At 37.8% G+C, this 16,910-nt stretch overlaps 1 protein-coding gene across 10 annotated transcripts in view; it reads right to left on the minus strand.

Moving 5' to 3' along the window:
- MAST4 (microtubule associated serine/threonine kinase family member 4) overlaps window positions 1-16,910 on the minus strand; it is a 569,247-nt gene that overhangs the window by 235,746 nt on the left and 316,591 nt on the right. For 5 of the 10 annotated variants that reach the window (XM_055367638.2, XM_055367637.2, XM_055367642.2 and 2 more), the window contains one exon: window positions 16,664-16,699. The exons of the other annotated variants lie outside the window; for them this stretch is intronic. In XM_055367638.2, coding sequence (XP_055223613.1) covers window positions 16,664-16,699 — 36 coding nt within the window. The remainder of the gene's footprint in view (window positions 1-16,663; window positions 16,700-16,910) is intronic. 10 annotated transcript variants of the gene reach the window in all.

Here is a 16,910-nt window from a genome sequence, read left to right on the forward strand (position 1 = left end):
ACTTGGTTTAGGAAGCACTGAACTCAGCAATCTCCACATGTGGCCACTTTGCCATCAGGTACTCCATAAGGAACAAGTGTCAGGCAGATCACAGTACCACAAGAAGCCTAAGATTTAGGAAGAGGGAGAAGGTCCATGAGAGAGCAACATGCACACATGTTTATATACAATTTCAGGGAATTCACAGAGTCCAGAAAGCTATCCACTGATTCCAGGATAAGAATACCCAAACAAGAGAGAATAAGAATAGTTTGTAAGAGGTGCATTATTTAATTAATAAGGAGAAGATGATGGCATGCAATCAAGAGAAAAATAAGTTGGGACCAAAAATAATTTTTTTTCTGCAGCAGTAAAAGAATGTGGAACAATTATTAATAGGTTTTGCTGATGGAAGTTGAAATGCACGTATCTGCAATTCCAAATCTCATGATCTCACTTCCAGTGAGTCAAATTATGAAAACAGTTCATCACCACTGAAATATTTACTAGAGATTTTTCCATATAAAAGGGGCATATAAGTACAATGAAGGCATAGGGAGTTTATCAGAACTGTGAGTACTTAGCTTACTTTAGTTAAAGAGATATGAACAGAATCTATGGAAGACTAAATGTAGTAATAAATAATAAACCTGAGATATGCAAAAGTAAGGTGTTGAAGAGGCAAAAAATCTCTGGTTTCCCAATGTCTATGGGATTCAAAATATGATTCTTATTTAGGTGAGAATTAAAGGCTATAACTATGAGGAGATTAGAAATAATTATGAAAAGCTATGTTTACTAGATGCCAAAGAACCACTAAATAATAGTTTGAAAGCCCCAACACAATGTTTTGTTGAGATTTATTTTCACCAAGCACAGACTTCAGATGAATAAAAAGATTTAATTGCTAAATTTCATGGTTTGTCAGAGAAAATATCAGGTTTCACTCTATCAAAGACTAATAGAAAAATCATAATAAAAACTGTGTAAATTATTTACATAGCTTAAGTAGATATCAAAGATTGCAGACATGCTCTGAGGAACAGAACTAATCATCAACCCATGACCCACGCATAGCTAATTACCAACCCCAATATGGAGAAAACTTTCATCATCTCTTCAGTTTATAATGCAGCTTTCAGATCAAGGTTTCATCATTTCTGGCCTTAAATAAGAATCAGCCATGCAAGGAATTTAATTCAAAGCATAAGCACAATTTCAACACGTGTTTATGTCATATCGTTTTTTCTCTACTTTTCCCTTTCAATTTTCATGAGAAAACAAACTGTTATTTCTTGAAATATACAACCTGTGGGGTAGCCTTGCGATCTCAGTCACCTTCACTTCCACAATCACATGTTATCCAGCTAAAATAAACTAATGAAACTGAAGTCTTCTATGGAATAGCCATCTTATGAATTTACTGTTTGAGTAAGTAAACTAGAAGATAAAACAAGCCATTCATTTCTAGAACTGAACCCCTCTCTCCATGCCCAATTGGGAATTCCCAATGAAAAGGCCAACCTCATACAAACTGATAAGGTTTTGGCATGTTTCTGATAATGGTGACAGACCTGATGAAGACTTTTTACCTACTCATCCTCAGAAACCTCTCAAATAATTCAACTTGCAGTTTGACAAACAGATTATCTACAAAAAGCCCTCATTACTTAAGATTTTATTTAGAGCAATTCAGAAGGGATAGTTCACTGAAGGAGGAAGCCAGTGTGATGTTTCTTACCAGCTAAGCTATTGAAGATATACTTCATACCACTCCTCCTCACCCCTGAAAAAACAAAACTGGATACTAACTATAATTCCCTGAAGATAACGTGGTTTCAGGGCTCCTTCCACGTACTTTTAAAGCTTTGGTGAGATCACACTATGGGATCACCAGGTGTCAGTATTATTCTGGTTGTAATTTCAGTAGGAAACTATTATAGTCCTGCGCTGGGGAAATTGGATGCTATTTCCTCTTTTTTTTTTAATACAGTGTACTAATATATACATGCCTTTCAGGCAGCAATGCTATCTTCAATATGAGCTAAATATTTTTTGTGATGGAGGCCAGGTATTGCATGAAAAAAGAAAACACCATTTCCAAACTTTCTAGATTGCCATGGAATAACTAGAAATCAATAAATGAAATCCAACATAATGTCTAGCTCAATCTTGTTTCATCCAGTGACAACTATAATAACTTCATTAGAAATATATTAAGAAAACTGTTAGAATCAGAGTTAGCTCGGCTCCTTTCACAAACCTCATTGCAACATCTCTCCCTCCCAACAAAAGACACAGGAAAGAAGAAATTTCCACAAACCCAGTACAGAAATTCCACCCTCACGACAAAGAATTAGGTTCCTGATAAGCAACAAGAAAAGTAAACTCACAATTGGAAAAATTAATAGCTTGAGGGAAAAACAGGGTACTAGGACCTGCAATCAGAAATAAACCTTTAAAAAACCCTTGTAAATGTCTGAAACTCCATAAAAATAAGGATAAACATATTCAGTGAGAAAATATGTCATTTTATACACTTTGGTAAGTATAAATGGATAGCATGAATTGCCTTCTCAGTTCCCCAAGCAGTAGATACTACTTAGGGTCTCATATCATTGTGACTTTAAAATGAGACACTTAGAAAATGACTTGGCCTTGTTACAGATAAAATAAGTTCTCAGAAGCTATATTTCCCCTAAATTTGGTCCTCCAAGAAAATCTTCATCTCTGAGGGTTGGCTGTAAATCCAAAGATTCAGAGAAACATGAATAATTCAAGACAGATAAAGAAGCTTTACAGAAACCTTTATTTACCCTACGCAGCTGGAAGGAGAGTGGATACCCTCCACAGGACCAAGTATACAAGCTCAGTTCTGCCACAACAATTCTATCCATCTCTGCTTCTCCTTCCTCAAAGGTCCAGCACTGTGTAATCCTAAAGCAGGCACACCCATTCTTATTTCCTCTCAATCCACGATGTTGTATCAGAGAATCGCTCAGTTGCTGAAAGACAGTGAACCCAGATAGAATGGTATAAAGGCAGCTCTTTACTTTCCTGCTTCACACATTCCTGAAAGCATGTCAAAGGGTCAGATATATATTGTCAGGGAAGTTTTTATTCCTTGAGACATAAAAAATTTCAAACTTCCTAATTCTTCCTCATATACTCCTCATTGATATACTTCCGATCTGTTCAAATCCTTTACCTTTGTTCTTCTCATTCACAATCATATACACACACCACTGGACCAAATACAATGAATGTCTTACTGAAGCTAAAGATTAGACCTTTTTGGAAAGCCAGGTAATTTCCCTGTGGTGTCAGCTGCATTTAGTTTGTGGGAACTACACTTCTTACCAGATAATCAGCACATACTTCTGTTTTCTACTCACCTTTCTGAAACAACAGTAAAAAGCAATGAAGTACTCAAAACAGTGTTTTACTGCCAAGATGTTGCTGCTGCTGTAACTCAATGTGAGATAGCAGAACATGGTAATGGCCAACACTATCTATGGTATTAGATAAAAGCAAAATTTGATGAAATAAGGAAGTAGCCAAAGGGGGCACAGTTTCAGTCGTCTCTTCCTGCTCTCATTCAAGATGCTTTGGGGAAAAGATACCATGGCACATAGCAGACCCATTGTTCTTTAGGTCTTGGAAAGTAATTCTCTTTTCTTCGTTCCACTTGGTTGGCCTTTATTTTTGAACATACTATATCATCTACAGGATAGTGATTGGGGTTCCTATGGAAAGGTCTCTGTATGAGTTAGAATTGGCTGCAGATAACTGGGAAGCCAAATAAGTGATTAAGCAAAATAGTTTATCGCTTCATTAGGTAAAAGAAGTTCAGAAGCAGAGGTGGTTTGGTAGCTACCAAATCATCAGACTCAAGCTACTTCTACCCTGCGGTTCCATCATCCTTAGCATGTAGAGTCTACCTTCATGTTTATTTCATGGACCAATACAGCTGCTGGAGCTCTGGCCAACACAAATTCATTCCAGATAAAGGAGAAAAGGAAAAAGGTGCCCAACCAGCTGTCTATCCCTTGAATTTAATTCCCTCTGCTTACATCTCATCAGCCAGAATATAGTAACATAACTGTATCTAGCTGTGAGAGAGGGAGGCTGATAAGTATATCCTTTTAGCTGAAAACATTACCATCCTGACAAAAAGCAGAGTTTTATCATTGAAGCAAAGGGGAAGTACAGTGTGATGGTTAATTTTAGGTGTCAATTTGACTGGATTAAGAAACATCCGGAGAACTGGTAAAGCATTATTTCTGAGTGTGTCTTTGAGGGTGTGTCCAGAGGAGACTGATTGACATGTGAGTCCATGAACTAAGTGAAGAAGATTTTCTCTCAATGTGGGCAGGCACTACCCAATCGGATGGTGGCCCAGACAGAACAAAAAAGACAGAGGAAAGGTGATTTCCTCCTCTCCATTTCCTAGAGGTGGGACATGTGTCTTCTCCTGCCCTTGAACATCAGAACTCCAGACTCTCCATCCTTTGGAATCCAGGACTTACCCTAATGGCCCCCAAGGTTCTCAGGCCTTCTGCCTCAGACTGATAATTACACCATTAGTTTCCCTGCATCTGAGGCTTTCAGACTTGTATTGTGCTAAACCATGCTACTGTCATTCCAGGGTTTCTAGCTTGTAGACAGCTTGTTGTAGGACTTCTCAAGCTCCATAATCATGTAAACAGATTTCCCTAATCAATCCCCTCTTATCCATCCATCCATCCTCTATTGATTCTCTCTGGAGAACACAGCTAATACACACAGACTTTGGGTTAGCTGATGCTTCTCCCAGTCACCCAGCCAGTTTTAATTCTGGGCAAGAGCATGAAGCTCTCCACCTCAGGGGAATCATCATTCACCAAGGAGACACCACTACTGAGCGGGCAATGGCCTTCTAGCACAGAGCACTCTTGCCCAGAGTGTCCCTCTGCATCTTTCCAGAAGCACTCAACATGGAAAAAGAATTAAGGCTGGTATGACCCCTAGTCCTGACCAACCCCTATTTCCCCAGATAATCTCTACGACATACAAAGCTGTGCTCTGAAGGTGCATCTATAAGTTTGAGAAACCAGACCACATTCTCAGAGAAACAAAGTTATAAACAGCTGGGAGGTTTCTAGGTTTACCCACAAAGGCCAATTTAACAGGTAATGTAGTAGAGATGGTATTTATTTGCCATTATTGAAAGTGGAACTGTTTGGATTTTGATAAAGTAGATTTTGCCTTAATGAGCTGTGAAGGAAAGCCCGGATTGAGCATGAAAGAAACAGCAGCAAAGAGCAACTCGTACTTCTTTCTGACTTTGCAATCTGGCAAATGAACCCTTCAATTGTCCTCTCCCCAACAAGTAATTTGTCTTATCCCTGTGTTTTTCCACAGTCCTTTCACTCTCTATCAATGGGACTATGGACCCCATTCTGAAGAACTCAGTAAGAAAAGAGGAGACATTCCACAAACCACAACATGCTCAATTGGGCCATGTCTACTGGCAGATAGAATCTACCTTCTAGACTTGAGCAGTAGGGATGAGAATGGAAGGGGTATTACGCACTGAATTGTGCCCCTGGAAAGCTGTTGAAGTCCTAACACCTGGTACCTTTGCATTTGACCTTATTTGGAAATAGGGTCTTTGCTGATGATCAAGGTCAGATGGAGTCATTAGGGTGGACACTAAATCAATATAACTGTGTCCTTATAAAAAAGTGGAATTTTGACACAGGGATAGACGTACAGACCAGAGAAATGTCATGTAAAGATAAAAGCAGAGATGGAGATGATGCTTCTGAAAGCCAAGGAAAGCCAAAGATTGCCCACAAACCACCAGAAGCTAGAAGAGGCATGGAACAGGTTCTCCCTCATAGTCCTCAGTAGGAATTGAACCTGCAAACACTATGATCTTGGATTTCTAGCTTCTGGAATGTGAGATAATAAATTTCTGTTGTTCAAGCCACCTGATATGTGATACTTCGTCATGGCAACCCTAGGAAACTGATACATGAGGCAGAAAGAGCATCTTCAAGCACCTTCCTGGGTCCAGTACATTGCTTCCTTTCCTCTCAAGTGTCCGTCCACATCACTGTGTGTGACTCTCTGCCTACTCTCTGTCTCCACCAAGTTACTTCTCAAGCCCCTTCAGCCACCATCATTTACACACATGGGGCTCCAGCCGTGCAGACTTCAGGGGTGGTTCCAGGAATATTCCTGGTTGAGAGTAAGGGACAGGCACAGGGCCCCTCCATCCTGATAGGGATCATATACTACTATGAGCAAGAAAATGAGAAGTCAGATGCTGCTAAATTGGGTACCTAAATTTCAAAACCTGCACATGTGATGTTAACACCTGGATATGTAGCTGTCAAAGGCTTATATAGAAATAGAAACCAACTGAGTGAAAGAAGAGTACAAGTAAATAATTACATATCTGGAGGTATTACAACTGCTCACTTCTGAGGATTCAACAAGGTCAAATATCTCAGTGTATTCTATGGGTCACTGTCTCTTAAATGTAATTCTCTGCTTCCATAACATCTCTCTTTCTTTCCTTCTCCTGGCCATCTTGCCACAGGATCTGTCTGGAAGACACAGGAAATAGAAGAGGCTAAAAAGCTGGAGAAGAAAGCCAAACCCTTTAATGATAAAAGAAAACGAGAGGAGATCTCACTTCTATGCATATCCATTCTCCAGATTTTATTTTTTTAAATTAAAAAACATAGGAAGGGAATCACATAATGAATACCTACCTGTATATTCACTACCCAACTTGATAAATCATACATAAACATAGCTGAAGGCTCTGGCAACTCTCTCTGATCTCAGTTTCCCTCTCTCCCCTCAGATGTAACCACTGATGTAAATTTGGTAATTATTCTCTAGCATGTCTTTATACTTTTAGTACAAAGAAAACCCACCCAAAATGATGGTGCTCCTCGGCCACAGTCCTACCACTTTCATTTGTTTTAACATTTTCTTTCCTTTTTTCCTTCATATAGCAAAAAAACAAAAAGCAACAAAAAACTATCAATGTATTCAAGCCATAGGAACAATAATGGAAATATATATATACACACACACACATATATATACATATATATACACATATATATACATATACATACATATATACATATGTGTGTGTGTGTGTATATATATATATATATATACACACAGACAGAAAGAGAGAGAAAGAGATATGGAGTCTTGCTCTGTCACCCAGGCTGGCCTGCAGTGGCACGATCTCAGCTAACTGCAACCTCTGCTTCCCAGGTACAAGCAATTCTCCTGGCTCAGGCTCCCGTGTAGCTGAGACTACAGGTGCACACCACCATGCCGGCCAATTTTTGTATTTTTAGTAGAGATAGGGTTTCACCATATTTGTCAGGCTGGCCTTGAACTCCTGACCTCAGGTGATCCACCCATCTCGGCCTCCCAAACTGCTGGGATTACAGGCATGAGCCACCGCGCCCAGCCAGAAAATAATTTAATTTTATTCCTATCAGCTGATATCTATTTTTTTACTTGTATTATCTCACCATCTCCACCACCAATAAGGCTGTGACATAAGACAGACTAATTGGAAATAATTTGCATAGTCATCTATTTCTGGAACTCCTTAATTCATACCAGTAAATGAGAGCCTACATCACCTATGCCGAAACCTCTCCTTGACAAAAAGCCCAAATGGATGAGAATTAAATTGTATTCCTTTATATAGAAGACTGGTCAAACATTAATCAGTAGTGAATCCATCACTCATCTGTTCTCATAAAAGACTTAAATGCAAAAAAAAAAATTGTACTAGGCTGAAAGCTCATTAAATGAAGGACTCAACATTCACCATTATATTAGGAACATAGCATGTTCTTATTAAAAGTTGGAGCAATTTAATGTAGGAATTCAATAATTACTTGATCAATTATAGGGTTAGTCAGTGAGAGTGCTAGGCAATAAGGGAGACATATGATTTAAAAATCACACAAAACAATATTCTACAAATATTGGAACACCTGCTACATGCTAGGCACAGTGCAGGGAACCAAACTTCTTACCCCTAGGGAGCCTCCACTCCAGCAGGACAGCATATACAAAGTTACATTAATGATATATCCTGAGGAACTCTGGGAAATCTTCCATGATCAATAAATCACTCTATAAATCATAACTTGGTTAAGAATGGCTACAGTCCTGGTTTCTGGGGAAATCTTATAAAGCCCCAAGTGTTAAGGCAAAACAAAGAAAATCTGTTATATTCCCTAAATGAATATAGCATCTCTGTTGACTACTGGAACCTATTAAATGTGTTGTTTAGAGTGACTTCCTGCACATAAAATGTAAAAGCTTTCCTGAACCTAAACAAATATCACCAACAGTTGAAGGAAAAATGTTACCTTTTGAAATTTCATAAAATGAATTACTGAAACTGAGGAAATGCCTCAGTACCCTAAACAACTACACATGACCACTAAAAACTGTCTAACACTTAGCTCTCCTGGCTTTTTCTGTTTCAAGATGTAGCAAATTTTGTGGGCAAGCAGAGCACTCAACTAATACATAACTGGTCCATGCAGAAAGTACTTCCCAGATGGAAAGAAAACATATGCCAAGAATCAATAATTATCAAATAAGAATTTAGAAAAAAAGTCTAAAAGTATATAGAAAAACATTTGTGCCAACTATCCTACATGGTTAGACTATGGGTAAAAACTATCTTATTCTTCACATTTCTGTATTTTTCTACAATATAAATACTCAGAAAAAAACGATCCATGCTTTATGATCTAAGAATTTTCACAGTAAAATAAAATGTTATCCTATTTCTTAAATGCTGAGACTGTAACACTGAAAGTACTTAAAGGAAAAATTATTTAATGCATCAAAAGATAGAAGTAAAAGCTCAGTTTTCTGCTTTGTAAACTATCTTTTCCCTAAGTGATAAAATATGGGGTAATTTTAAATGCATTTTTTCTTATCTGTATTTTCTAGTTTTTCTGAAATGACCACCTACATGATCAATTGAAATATTGTTTAAATTATTTTCTACAGGCCCAGTACGGTGGCTCACACCTGTAATCCCACCACTTTGGGGGGCAGGGGTAGGCGGATCACGAGGTCAGGAGATCAAAACCATGGTGAAACCCCATCTCTACTAAAAATACAAAAAATTAGCCGGGCGCGGTGGTGGACGCGGTGGCGGACGCCTGTAGTCCCAGCTACTCGGGAAGCTGAGGCAGGAGAATGGCGTGAACCTGGGAGGCGGAGCTTGCAGCGAGACGAGATCGCGCCACTGCACTCCAGACTGGGTGACAGAGCCAGACTCCATCTCAAAAAAAAAAAAAAAAAAAAATATTTTCTACAAAGACCAACTAGTCCTATTAAAATATTATAAATTCTATTTTTTTACTCAAAAGATAGACCACAATAATAGGGATACACATATCAGTTTATTCTCCAAAATAATTACTGGGAATGCCTCCAGGTTAGAATTACTTCCCTCTTCAAAAGGATCCAAAGAAGTTCAGAAAGGTCAAAATGTACAAACTCTTCTGAAATTGGCTATTTTCAACTGAATACACAGGTGCCAGGCCCTCTGCCTTTCCTACTTTGCAAGCAGATCAGCACCAAATCTGATGAGTCAGGAAGATGAGATGGCAACAAGGAGAAAATGGAACAGCAAGGTGGCTTGGTTTTTAAAATCCTATCATATGTCATTCACTGAAAGATTAAAGGGTTTCCTGATGATGGAAAAGCAACTAAACCAGGGGCCACCTAACTCTTTTATGACAGGTTTTTAAAACACATCTTAAGATGAGCTTTTTGCTCCTTCGGTCCTGAATGCCATTTCCCAATAATTGAATGATAGCTTTTAAAGTCAGAGAACAATTTGCCACATCTCTGAATCCCTTTATGTACAAGGCCAGGTTTCATCAACCCCCTTCTCCCCAAACAACTTGAAATATATGACTGTGTTGTGAGGTTAAGGTCAGCAGGCAGGGTTACAAACACAGGCAGGATGATTTCTAGAGCAGCAACCAAAAAGCAAGATCTTTGCAACCTCAAGAGTCATTTAGACTATACTGAGAAGAAGCACGAGTTTGGTTACCCTTAGGTATAAGACAATGGAATCTGGGGGTTACAGGAGGATGAAGATTTAGGACCACAATAAAAAAAACAGGAAAAAGAGAACAACGTGATAGCCACAACCTCAGAAAGTTCTGCCTACAGAAAGCACTTCCCTCACCAACCAGTTGCATTATTTTGTTTTGTGGCAATTCTCTCAATGGCCAGTTAGACATATTTTTTCAGCCTTCATGTTGAAGGCTCCTGTGACCAACACCTGTCTTGATTATCTTCAGTTGACCCTTGAAGACGGGAGAGTGAGATTCCCCAATATTAACGTATCCCAAGAGGACAATGCTTTCTGCCAGACTCACATTGGGTATGGAAGCCTTTAACTACCCAGCATTTCTTTTAATCAGTTATACTGCTTTTGCACTCATTTTACAAAGCCATCTGGCTTTGCAGACATTAATACAAGGACTATGAAAAACCCCACTTTTTATTGTGGCCCCACAATGGGGAGCAATCCGCTTCAAAGTGTGTTGAGCTCACAGGATTCTGGTGCCGAAATAGATCGCTCAGATTTTATTGTTCAGGCTTCCAAGGAGCCTGGCCATCTAGGAGATAAAAGAATTCTTCTGAAAGCACCACGTAAAAGAAAATATTTGTTCAGTCACAGTATCCCTAACAAATGTGATCTTATGCTCCACGGTTGGACGCCTGAGAAGATGAAAATGAAGGGGTCTTAACAGATACAGTGGAGACCTGGTCAGATAAATTGGAGGTTGGGGAACATGTGCCGCCCAAAATTGGAGAATGCTGAGGTGCTCTCCTTTCTGTGAATATCCTACTCATTCTTACAACATGTTCCACACCTCAGGATGGCATCAAGTAGAAATCCTTTGACTTTTTTTTCACTACTGAATTCAACTGCAATTATATTTAAAATATCCTTATTTTCCATTACTTTGACAGCTTCACTTTTGAACTTTTCTATTCATACATCTCAATAGTCCTATCCCTTTCTAAGCAATAGTAAGCTGGCCTTTAACAAAGGCAATACTAGAAGAGACAGTATTTTTTTTGCAAGTAGTTATTTCATTCATTACAATTTTTGTCATTTTTAGCAGAAATGACAGCAGAAAATGGAGAAGAGGTTGACATTTAAACATTTAGATGTACACAAGTATTGTGGGGATTCATAACTAGGGACCAAATTCAATGTGTCGCTTTAAAAGATAGTCCTTTGACATGAGTTAACCTGGAAGTTACATGCAGCTGGCAGTACACGTCACCAGCTCACAATAGGTTCCCAAAGGAAAGAGGCTATTTCTCTTTAAGGCACAGAGAATAAGGGTCACTGACTACTGACCCAATGGCTTCATCCCAATAAATGGAGCAGTCTCAACTCATCTCTTAATAGGAAGAAGACATGATAGCAGGGAAGACGAGCACTCAGGTAACAATTACAGCTGATTTACAATTTCCACAGCGAGCCCAGAAACAGAGTGGATCCATACTCCAAAAGAACTGCATCTTCTCTTAGGATGCTACACTTTCCCACTGATAGAGCCATTTAAAATTTCAGCAATATGGAAGTCCCACACAGGCACTGAATCTGTTGTGTCAGTAATTTGCTACCTCCTGTGTGTAGGAGGCTTAACATACTCTAGCAGTGGACTAAGGCAAAATAAAGATGGAAGACTGGTGGCATTTCATTTTGAGACAATCTAAGATGGTACCATCTTACCAAATACATGAAAGTAATATTGAATAAAGGCAGCATTTTCACAAGAAAATAATATTATTTAATTAGAACGTTACATGAAGTTACATTTTATCTTGGCCATTTGTACGCAAACTTTACAAGTCTTACATTGATAATTAATGCATGCAAAACATTGATCTTGATTCTTATTTTTCTTTTGAGATGGGGTCCCATTCTGTCACTCAGGCTGAAGTGCAGTGGAATGATCTAGGATCACTGCAACCTTCGCCTCCCAGGCTCAAGCCATCCTCCCACCTCAGCCTCCTGAGTAGCTGGGATTACAGGCGTGCGCCACCATACCGGCTAATTTTTTGTATTTTTTTAGTAGAGATGAGGTTTCACCATGTTGGCCAGGCTGGTCTCGAATTCCTGAGCTCAAGTGATCTGCCTGACTCGGCCTTCCAAAGTGCTGGGATTTCAGGTGTGAGCCACCATGCCTGGCCGCAGTTTTAATCTTTAGTTGTACTATTTTTTCATCCTTTACAATGTCACATAAGGGTTTTATTTCAGTTTGATATAAATTAAGAATGCCTCTGAATGAAGGTGGGCTGCAGTTTACCTCACCTCATTAGGTCCAGGAGTGATGTCCCCAGCCTTTACGGAGTACCGCTTTGAACATGAGGCCTGAAATATTTTTGGAGGTATATTATTGTTTCCTAGTCACCAAAGAATACTCATTTGCTTAGTACCCTTATGTCAGACTTAGGGGCTCTAACATAACCTTAGTTGATTCATTTAAATCAACATACATGATTTTTTTTAACCCAATGTTGCAGTTTTAGGGCAATCCCCCTGCCACCCGACCTTATTCTTTAAGTCATGTGAACATTACTTTATTATTCTAGTGCATCCCAACTTATCACTTTGTACCCTCTAATCGTAAGTGGCTTTTTGGGCATCTTGGTCCACTGCAGCCGCTGTGATTTTTCTGGCTTTGGGAATAATAAACTCCACAGTCACAGCACTGTCTGGGCACTCCAATCCTCACTCCAACCCCCAGGCTTTCTGGTTGTTTATGTTTATTTGTTTCACAAAAACAGAAAAGTTCTCTATTCTAATGACTTTATCTTCCAGAGTCATTAGAAATTAGGCAGCCCTGGAACAAATTCAAGGGTTAAATATAAGTATTATAAAAGAAACATTTTCATGCCTGTAATCCCAGCACTTTGGGAGGCTGAGGCGGGCGGATCTCCTGAGGTAGGGAGTTCGAGGCCAGCCTGACCAACACGGAGAAACCCTGTCTCTACTAAAAACACAAAAATTAGCCAGGCATGGTGGTGCATGCCTGTAATTCCAGCTACTCGGGAGGCTGAGGCAAGGGAATCCCTTCAACCTGGAAGGCAGAGGTTGTGGTGAGCTGAGATCGCACATTCAATGTTTCAGTGTAGGTATTATAAGAGAAACATATTAATAACACTTAAATGCAAGTATTATAAAAGAAACAAGTGTTAATCTTATGATACCTGTTATTTATTGATTTTTACTGTTTTTAAATCTGATTCTACTTGTATTTTAAAACAATTTTACCTTAAAATTAACAATGTGGAATTTACACAGATACACATAATTATATTTAAAATATACTCTAATTTTTTTTATATTTATCTTTATCAACTCTGTCAATTTTGATAATGATTCAAACGAGAGTAGGGAAACACAATTTGAGTTGATCAAAAAGCAGCTTATTTGAAAATACTGGAAACACAATATGCCTTTTATTTAGCATAGTTTGTATCATTTGTCACCTCTGAATATATCATGATTGACTCTTGGCTTTTGAGAGGTTCAACTTGTTAAAATGGCTTATAATTACTTTCCTCTTTGCTACTTAAATTTTCACTACTAGCCAGCAGAAGTTACCTCAATTTGGTTCATCTGCTCAACTTCCACACATCATTAAAAGCATCCTTGTTCATTAGAAAGAGAGAGAGAGAGAAAGAGAGAAGGAAGGAAGGAAGGAAGGAAGGAGAGAGAAAAATAGAGAAAGAGAGAGAAAGAGTTCCAAAAAAAGAAAATGTTCCAACAAAATTCTGCCTGTTTCAATCATGACATCCAGTTATGTTCCAAAAACAGTCCTGGTGACCTTTAGTGGAGAATAATATTAGAGACCAAAATCAGGGTAAATAAAGTGCCTATTAGTTTTTTATATGAGTACTAGAGAAGGTAACTGTTTAATCACCTTTTTCTCTTTTTTTTTTTTTTTTTTTTTTTTTTTTTCTGTGATGGAGTCTTGCTCTGTTGCCCAGGCTGGAGTGCACTGACGATCTCGGCTCACTGCAACCTCTGCCTCGTGGGTTCAAGCGATTCTCCTGCCTCAGCCTCCCAAGTAGCTGAGATTACAGGCGCATGCCACCATGCCTGGCTAGTTTTTTGTATTTTTAGTAGAGATGGGGTTCAACATGTTGGCCAGGCTGGTCACAAATTCCTGACCTTAAGTGATCTGCCCACCTTGGCCACCCAAAGTTCTGGGATTACAGGTGTGAGCCACCATGCCCGGCCTGTTTATTACCTTCTTTAGAATGAGATGGAAAATTGTTTTGATTTAGTAAAGATGATAAGTTCACATGGAAGGTTTCAGTTTAACCCTAAGTTGACTGTCCTTTTTTGGTCTTAATGCAAGTAACTTAATTTCCTTCTTTTCTTAATTATCATCTTTAATATTCATATACATGCAAGAAAGTGCCATATCAATTTATGTGAATTATACTATTAAAATTAGAAGGAATCTCAAATTTGTGTGTGTGTGTGTGTGTGTGTTGAGAGTCTCGCTCTGTCACCCAGGCTGGAGTGCAGTGGTGTGATCTTGGCTCACTGCAACCTCCGCCTCCCAGATTTAAGTAATTCTCCCATCTCAGCCTCCCAAGTAGCTGGGATTACAGGCACGTGCCACCATGCCCGGCTATTTTTTGTATTTTTAATAGAGACAGGGTTTCGCCATGTTGGCCAAGCTGGTCAAGAACAAAATCTCAATTTTTAAAACAATTTTATCTAAGTATATCATTAATATATATACCATTCATTATATATATCATTCAATAATATATACCAATCATTTCACCATTTTATTTTTGGCTACAGAATAAACTAATAATTTTTTCTACTTAATCAAGTAAACATAGGTAGAACCTATATGAGGATGTCCTTCTACTTCCATAAGTAAAATAGAGACCTCACATTTGTTTGTCTTTATTTGTAAGCTAAAATTACCATTATTTTTATCCCAGTTTTAGTATTTAGCTCCACTATTTCAGATGCCTTTAGAAAAACACAACGTATTTATTACTTTAGTATTATACCAGCTAATGAATTCCAAAAAGCAATTAAGAATGTCAGTAAAAACAATTAAGTTAATATCAATATACAGTATAAATTAAAAGTAAAGAATGGCCAAAAGCATATCAAATACTCGAAAACTTTATCCATTTTCAACTGTGACAATTTCTAAAGTCCACGTAATATTCAACATTAAGCTTAAAAAGAATTAAGTCACAAAAGGTTCCAAAGTACATGGTGTATTGTGCACTTCGGTTATAGTTCTTTGTTCACATCATATTTACAAATCTCTCAACCAATCCAGATATGGGTATACTTCATAATTTGGTACATAAACAGACATGCAAACTAAAAACTTACATTCATTGAAAACTTTAACCCCTTAAGCTTTAATGCAATAATATAATTATTGGATAATTAAAAAGTCATGGCTGTATCCCAATATTTGCATCTTGGCATAATTGTACAATTATCACAGAGATAAAGTAAATCACTTTTAAAGAATTAAAACTGACAGAAGTAGTAACCTTTAGTTTCTCAGTAAATATTTTTCCAATTAGTGGCATCAGGTAAAGAGATCTCCACACTGAGAAATATTAAATTTTTGGTTCTACGTATTAAGTAGTGTTATACTACCTTTCATTTTAAAAGCATTTACGATAAAACGCCTTCAATTTTTAATTTTTAATTTAACCAGAACAATGTAGAAAAATAACTGGCTAAAAAAAGTCATGAAAGTATGAAAGGAGAGTGAAGGAGGACTTACCAGAAATTATAAGTCACTAGAAAAGCCAGTGTATTCAAAACAGAATGGTGTTGGCACAGAAACAGACAGATAGGAGTAGAATAGAGAGTCCAGAAATAGTTCCAAATATGTATGGCATCTTTATATGTGACAAGGACAACATTTCAATCCCATGAAAAATAAATTTTCTTGTATTAACTAGGACTTAAGTAACTGGTCATCCATCTAGGGGGGGAAAAAAAAAAGAAAGAGAATCCTACCTCATCTCGTGTACAAAATTTTAAGTTGAAGATTGAATGTTTTTTTTAAAATGGTGAGAAAATTTAAGAGAATATCTGCATGACCTTGGGGTGGACAATACCACTCTGAGCAAAACAAATAATTCAGAAGCAATAAAGAAAAAGACATATTTGATTAAATAATAATTAACAATTTCATTTGGCAAAAGACATCATAAACAGATAAAAACTGCAAAGACATTTGCACACATACAACAACGGATTAATACTTTCATGTAAGAGTTTGTAGAAACTGAAAAAGAAAAACACTACTAAATGGAAAAATGGGCAGTGAAAATGAGCATGAAATGAACAAAAGAGAAATGTAAATGAACAGTAAACATATGAAAATATACTCAACATCAGTGGTAGTGAAGGAAATGCAATTTAAAGTAATGACCAGGCGTAATAAGATTGGAAAGAATTAAGGGCAGTGACATCCAGTGCTGGTGAGAATGTAGGAAATGGGCATTCTTATGGGTGAAGGTGATTTTCTATTCTTTTGGGTAAAGTGATAGCTATTAAAATTAGAAATACACATACCGTTTGACCAAGCAATTCCACTTCTGGGAATCTATCCTATAGGAGAAAAAAGGACCAATACGTAAGGATATAGGTAAAAAAATTGTTTATTGCAGCACTGTTTGTTGTGGGGAGGGGAGAAAGGGAGTACTGAAAACAACAAGAATGTCAGTTAATAGGAAAATGGTTAAATAAAATGTGGTATATCTATAATGTAGAACATAATATAATTATTAAAATAAATGGGATAAATTTGTATCTACTGACT

This window comes from Gorilla gorilla, chromosome 19 (genome assembly GCF_029281585.2).
Source record: "Gorilla gorilla gorilla isolate KB3781 chromosome 19, NHGRI_mGorGor1-v2.1_pri, whole genome shotgun sequence".
Taxonomy (NCBI): Eukaryota; Metazoa; Chordata; class Mammalia; order Primates; family Hominidae; genus Gorilla; species Gorilla gorilla.